At 36.3% G+C, this 6863-nt stretch overlaps 1 protein-coding gene across 5 annotated transcripts; it reads right to left on the bottom strand.

The window, feature by feature from the left end:
* Positions 1 to 612: 612 nt before the first annotated feature.
* Positions 613 to 6555, bottom strand: LOC124887446 (pleiotropic drug resistance protein 1-like). Of its 5 annotated transcripts, none has more exons than XR_007045220.1 (8): positions 6173 to 6545; positions 5449 to 5606; positions 4671 to 4831; positions 4432 to 4588; positions 4170 to 4341; positions 3740 to 4076; positions 3336 to 3626; positions 613 to 1976 (listed from the first exon to the last, which is right to left on the bottom strand). XR_007045220.1 is itself a non-coding variant. In XM_047397174.1 (7 exons), the coding sequence occupies exons 5-7, from the start codon at positions 4320 to 4322 to the stop codon at positions 2516 to 2518; spliced, it is 498 nt and encodes a 165-aa protein (XP_047253130.1). In that variant the 5' UTR covers positions 4323 to 4341; positions 4432 to 4588; positions 4671 to 4831; positions 5449 to 5606; positions 6173 to 6555; the 3' UTR covers positions 2282 to 2515. The 5 variants fall into 5 exon arrangements, 1 of the variants encoding a protein (XP_047253130.1); XR_007045219.1 differs by having other exon boundaries at positions 613 to 2569; positions 6173 to 6544; XR_007045221.1 differs by lacking the exon at positions 6173 to 6545 and adding an exon at positions 5902 to 6122.
* Positions 6556 to 6863: the final 308 nt, after the last annotated feature.

Here is a 6863-nt window from a genome sequence, read left to right as displayed (position 1 = left end):
TGGGACCCCACACTTCATCTTTGCCATGCTTCAAACTCAAGTTTATGATACTCAGACTTTTCATTAACCTGTGACTCAACCAAAACCAAAAACTATGTGAAATATAAACTAAAAATTGAAAAGAAAACATACCTAATTAACTTGGGTTGCCTCCCAAGCAGTGCCTGATTTAGTATCGCGGCATGACCCAACTCAACTCAATCATATTCCTTCACCCTTTTACTTCCTTTTGGGAGCCATTTTTTCATCCTTTTCAGACCTCTTTTATCTTTTAACATGTTGAGAAATGGTGATTTCATCTTAGGCCGCGCAATCAGGTATTCAGAAGAGGTCTTTAGTGGCTTAGGCACCCCACACTCATCCCTTTCAAACACATTGATCATGCATAAATCTTCATATAAGGGATTTTCAATAGGGGCCTTGTAAACATCAAATGCCACCTGATACACTACAAACTTTGAAAGTACCGAAATCAACCAACAACAAACTAGTTTTAACACCACAACCCGAGAACAAGTGGAAACAAGCCCAAAACGTGAAGAACACAAGATTAACAAGTTGACAAAGATGTAATAACACGAAAACAGTGGCTACACGAGATGAACAACAAGATAAAAATAAAAATAACCAACTGTTTTAACAACATAAGAAACAACAATAAAAGATTACACTAAACAAAGGGATATTAAGATAGACTACATGAAGGCATAATCATAAGAACCCAAGAGCATAGTCCACTCTTGAACCCTTAACACTACACACTATAATTCACCTATCTCTTACGTGGCATAAGAAGGACCTCGATCTCCCAAGCATCCAATGTTTCCAAGCTTGAATCCAACACGAGCGATTCCACACTCAAATTGAAATCCCTAGTTACAATGTTCGGCCATAGGGGCCTTTCTCACAAGAGAAAAATGTCTAAGTGTCTACAACTTTCAATATTCATCCAAAACTACAAAAGAAACCCTACAATGTTCCTTATATAGTACATTACAAATAGAAAGTAAAATGACCAAAATACCCTTCAAAGGTGAGGTGCCCATCAAGTGTGAGAAGTGGACTGATTTTGGTGTGTTTTGGCCATCTTTTACACATCAATTACACACACCAAGTCTCAGGCTAAATACGCACTCTCATAAGTCCATATCTGTGATTATTCTCGTATCATCCTCTCCATCTTGAGAGAAATTTATCCACAAATTCACGGATTCACCTCATTCACTTGGTCACTTCAATAGAAACCACTCAAAACAGCCCGCAAAAAACTTGAGAAGGCACAAAAAATAGTCCGCAAAGAACATAAGGAACCCGAGAGCTCATTAACATAAGTCTTGATCAACTTCTTTATTTTGAACCTCAGTTTCCTCTCCATCTGGAGCCTTGTCTGCATCCTCACCTGAAACACATAGTGAAAGACAAAGAAAACGCTAAACACATCCCACCTTTTTTCTTGGTGGTGGGTTCCTTGTGGTTCCCTACGCCTTCCCCTCAACTTCTCTTCCATCATAGATGCATCATTGTAGACTCCATGTCCCCCATGTTTCTTTCTACCACACTCCTCTATATGGACATATCGATTTTGATGAAGTGGAGTTTTGGGTGAAAGGATTGATTTGGTAATATGGAGCTTCGATTGTGGAGCTTAGATGGGAGGAGATTGGTTTCCAAGTCCCTCTTGTTGGACTTGATCGAATTGAGGGAGAAGTGACCTACTTAGGTCTCGAGTTGGAGGGCAATGATGGCTTGCCTTATGTCTATGTCATTTGATTGTGGTCTTGGTGGATTGATTGTTTGAGGTAAAGTTTTGGAAGTAAAAACACGAAAATTCCTTCGACTCTCCACTCGATCAAACCTCTCAAGTATAGTAGACATATCCGAGCCTAATTTTTCAAGACCCGCATTACCCTTAGCCATCTCTCGGGCAATAGCATCAAGGTGCGCCAAAATGGTGTCCATTATGGCAAAGGAGCTACCTAAAAAAACAGAAAACACATTAGTTGTACAAAAACATCCTCACTCTCTCTTTTTATTTCACTACAAAAAAAAAAAGTCAAATTACAGGGGTTAATTTTACGGTTTGCGGGGGTTTTAAACCCTTGCAAAATGTAATTCCGACGGTTCCCAAAACCCCTACAATACGAGCCGTCACAAACAATTTGCGACCTTTTTTTTCTGATTTTAGCTCAAATTTAATTGTTCTTTTAGACATAACCTACAATTCAATATTTGTTCAATTCATATATCATTAATACAACATGAGTAATTAAACATTGTAATTGACAAGCATATCAAAAATACATTGAACATTAAACTTCAAAATTAAATTTTCAACATTAACATCTTCAAACTCCAAATTTTCAACATTAACTAGTATCTTCAAACTCAAAATAAATTTAAACACAAAAAAACTTTAATATTCTAAAATTCACTCCAACCACACAATTACATCGTCATAATTGAATATCCAAGACAAATGCAACGAAATCAAATAATGTCATTAGGATCATTATCATCACGTGATCTCCTTGCGTCCAAGGGCGAAATGGCCCACTAGCCGCATACTTGGCTACATAAAAATGCAAAGTATAAAAATCAATCGATAAACATCATGCAACTTCAAAGTTCAGAAATAATGAAACAATGAAAAGGACAATGAAGAACTTCAAATTTTAAAATGCATAGGAACATAAAGGATTAGCTTGATCCTAAAATCCTTCCAAACCCCTCTCAAGATGAAGGTCTGTCTCAAAAAATTTGGTAAAAAGATAAGTACTTTGATCAGAATTTTGTAAGAATGTTAAACAAGAAACACCCCCAAAGCTCAATGATGACCAAAAACAAGAAAGCACTTGTAGGCCATCTTCCAAAAGGAAATTTGGGTTATTTGTGACAGAAAATGAGAAGAATTTTGAACAAGAGCAGCAGCTAAATGTAGCTGTTAGCCTGTTACACAACACCTAGTTTGAAAACTTAAATAGCTTGTCCAATCTAAGTTCAAATGAAAAGAAAAAAAAAAAGCTAAAGAACCAACCTTTAAAACTTAGAAACAATTATTATTGCACCCTTTTTCCTCAACTGAAAGTAACCAAACATAGCTTGATCCTAAATTCCTTCTAAATCCCTCTCAATCTGAAGGTCTTTTTCTCAAAAAGTCCTTTCTTTTGGTTAAAAAGATAGCAGCTTGATCAAAATTTTGTAAGAAATGTAAATCAAGAAACACCCCCAAATCAAAATTTTATAAGAAAATGAGCAGAATTTTGAACTGGAAGTAGAAGAAGTAGCTGTTACAAAGCGTCTAGTTTGAAAATAGAGTCACTAGTTAATAAACTCACCGCATCGAAGGCTTCAAAAATGTCGATGCTAGGCGGTTGAATGGTACAGACGACGATTCTTCCAGTATCGACAGTGTTCCTAACTGCTCTCATTACAATAGCAGCAGCTCTTGCATCCAACCCAGAAGTCGGTTCATCCATGAAAATGATAGAGGGGTTTGCTACTAGTTCAACTACAATGGTCAGCCTTTTGCGTTGCTCGGTTGATAGACCATCAAATCCAGGCAATCCAACTACAGCTGATCTTAATGGAGTTAGCTCTACAAGTTCCATAACTTCCTCAACAAACATCTGCAGAGGTAATATATCAATTATGTTATTGCCTGCCATGCACGTTTCTTTAAATATGTTTGACTAATGTAGGATAGATTATCACTATGGAGAAAGAATTTGGAGGAACCAACCTTTCTCTTATTATTTTTCAATGTCTTGAGGTAAACGCTGCCAAGCTGAGTACAACAAGGACTCATAAATAGTAACATAAGGCGAATGAATGTCATTCTGTTCACAATATCCAGAGATACATACAAAGGTTTCTTGGTTCTTAGGATATCCAGAAATCTTGATATCACCATCAATATATATATCCTTCTATTTTTCTTCCAACCAAGACATCCATCAATGTTGTTTACCAGCACCACTAACACCCATCAAAGCTGTGAGAACACCTGGCCAGAAAGCTCCACTCACACCCTTTAGAAGTACCAATCTATCTTCAGTGGAACCTTGGTCTTTTATTTCCTGCATTTCATTAGAATGTTGGGTTAGTTGTTCATAGAAAATAAAAGCCTCACGAGTCACGAATATTGTCAGTAACTATTTTTGGAAAGTTACCTGAGGCATGTCAACAGAGTATACAATGTTATCAAAACTGATGGAGTGTGGTTCAAATGGAAGAACCATTCCCCTCTTCTTGTCTTGAACCTCAGTTTCACTTCCCTCAATAAGCCTTTCCTTTTCTGCATTCTCATTGTCGTTTGATTTCATAACTTATGGCTTCTTAAAGCTGAAATATATAAGAAATACGGTATTAGCCCCCTCTGTAAGAATCCTTTAAGTCATAGACCAACCAAGTAAAGGCATTAGAGATACTCACGATTCAGGTAAGCGAGTCCAATATTGTAGCAGATGTTAAAGATTATCATGAATCTAATAAGTTCCACAACACCTATTCAATACCAATATGCATCTGGAAAGAATCCGCGAGCTCTTACTACTGCATGTCCAAGTGTCTCATTTCCATTTAGCGCAAACTGTTTTAATTAAAAGTGGATATGAGCATCCATATTTGAGAAAATTAGCTATTTTCTTGTGGTTTTGGGATAAAAAGCTTACACGTTTCCACTTCTTCCCATCAAATTCATTCACAAGAATTGAATTCACAGAATACATCAATGGTGAGATCCAGTAACCCCAGATCCACCATTTCTTCACGTCCTCTTTGTTAGCCCAATATTGTTAGCCCAATATTGTTGTTGATCCTTCTTTGATGTTACCTGAAATAATTTAAAATTTCCACCTTTATGTCTGAGACATAGTTAACTATATAAAGTCTGGTAAATCTTACAGATTAAGCATTTATGGAGGTCACACACTTCAACACAATATAATAATAGATCGTGAAGGTAACATTCAAATTGTGATTCACCTCAAGTAGTTTTAATTTGTTCTAAAAGACTATTTTTTAGGTATTAAAATGAACCAATAAAATTGGAACGGATATAGACAATTCATATAGCCATCCCCAGCTAGTTTCAGATTAAGGCTAAGTTGATTGATATAAGACACCAAGAAAAGGAAATAACTACAGAATGCATAACTATCTCACCTTTGCCAGTCCGAAATCTGCAAGCTTCACTGAACCACTAACACTCACCAATAAATCGTCACACTTAATATCCCTTAGAAGAGCATAACAAAAGTCTTAGAAAGAACAAGTTTCTACTTTCCATGTAAAAAGTCCAGTGACGACAACTAAACGTTCTTCTAGTGATTGAGAGATAAGTTCTACATGCACACATCTTAAACAGAGAATCAAGACACTGCTCCCATAAATTGTAAGAGGACAAACAATAACCACAAATCAACAATGTAAAGATAACATATGTATCACCTGTGCATCACTTCTCTGGAATGAAGCTAATGCAACCCACTCAAGATTTGCCTGTTATAATCCGAAACATGGGAATCACGCAAGTGATACTTGCGATAGACACTTGCAAGCGAACATTTTGTAACAAGCTCAAGAAAGATATACAGTTTGCTTTCGTCCTGAAGATAGAAAAACATTATGAATTTGCAAGAAAAGATGAGAAGAATAATTCTCTTAAGTTCACAGTTACAATATGCATGTTATTAGATCTCCATCTAGCAGACGATGTTACCAATAAAAAGACCCAACCATCAACTAAGTTACACAACTGCAGAAAAGAGTTTCTTCTTTTCAAAATATCTAATAATACTTTTGTCCATGGGTTTAACAAATTTGAACTATAATCTCACAACCTACACAACAAAGATGAAGTAAATCTGCAGAATATGCACATTATAGATTATGATAGCATACCTTGTTTGTGCCATGATAGCGAACTATATTTTTATGTCGAAACTGACTTAGAAGAGCTTCTAAGAAAACCCCCACCCCCCACCATTAACAGAGCTTCTCATATTTCACTGTCTTTAAAACACTCACCGACATGGAAATATAAAAAGCAAGAATACTACACAAAAATGGAAACATAAGAGAAAACCATGAACAGATCTATTTAATTCTAAAATATGCATACATAATATACCCATTAATTTTTTTTGACACCAGAGTTCCTTTCAGGACTCACATTAATCTGTCAATTGCAATACCAGCCTCGGAGTCCAGCTCAATTGCAACACCATCCTCGGAATCCAATATGTGCAATGGCCGGTCGGAATAGCAATGGCCGACTGACCGAAGTTAATTAGGGGGAAAATGAGAGAGGCCGGTAGATTTTGTGGGGGGCAGGGAGAATGTGAGAGAGTGATTTGGGGGAAATGAGGAAGATCTTTTAATTAAAGAGAGGGAAAAATTTTTGGCACAAGCGGCAATCTTTTTTAATAGCGCAGTATTTGTATTTTTTTTTTTTTAGTTATAGCGGGGTTTAAAATCTATGCAATTGATAGGCATAAATTTTAGAGATAGTTTTGTAACCTTGTATTTCATATAATTTTATGAAGGTTAAAATAAACTCCCACAAATTTATCCATTTTTTGTAGTGTTTCTTGACTCTTGGATCCCTCACGCTCAATCACATAAGTTGTTGCAAGCTTGCTTGTACTCCAAGTGGTGTTGAAAGGTGAATCCAACGTTGACAAAGACTCCAAAGAGTAAGAAAAACACAAGGACATATCACAATGACTCAAAACAATTAAGACGCACAAAGGAAAGTTAACACGAAGAATGGGTTCAAAACTAATTTACAATCTAGTAAATGGGCACTAGCTTGTAAATTAGTATTGGAATCAACAAACGAAACCAAGAAAACAGCAAATTGA

The sequence above is a fragment of the Capsicum annuum genome, chromosome 9, assembly GCF_002878395.1.
Source record: "Capsicum annuum cultivar UCD-10X-F1 chromosome 9, UCD10Xv1.1, whole genome shotgun sequence".
Taxonomy (NCBI): Eukaryota; Viridiplantae; Streptophyta; class Magnoliopsida; order Solanales; family Solanaceae; genus Capsicum; species Capsicum annuum.
Note: the sequence above shows the minus strand (reverse complement) of the source record. Positions and strands in the feature narration are given on the sequence as shown.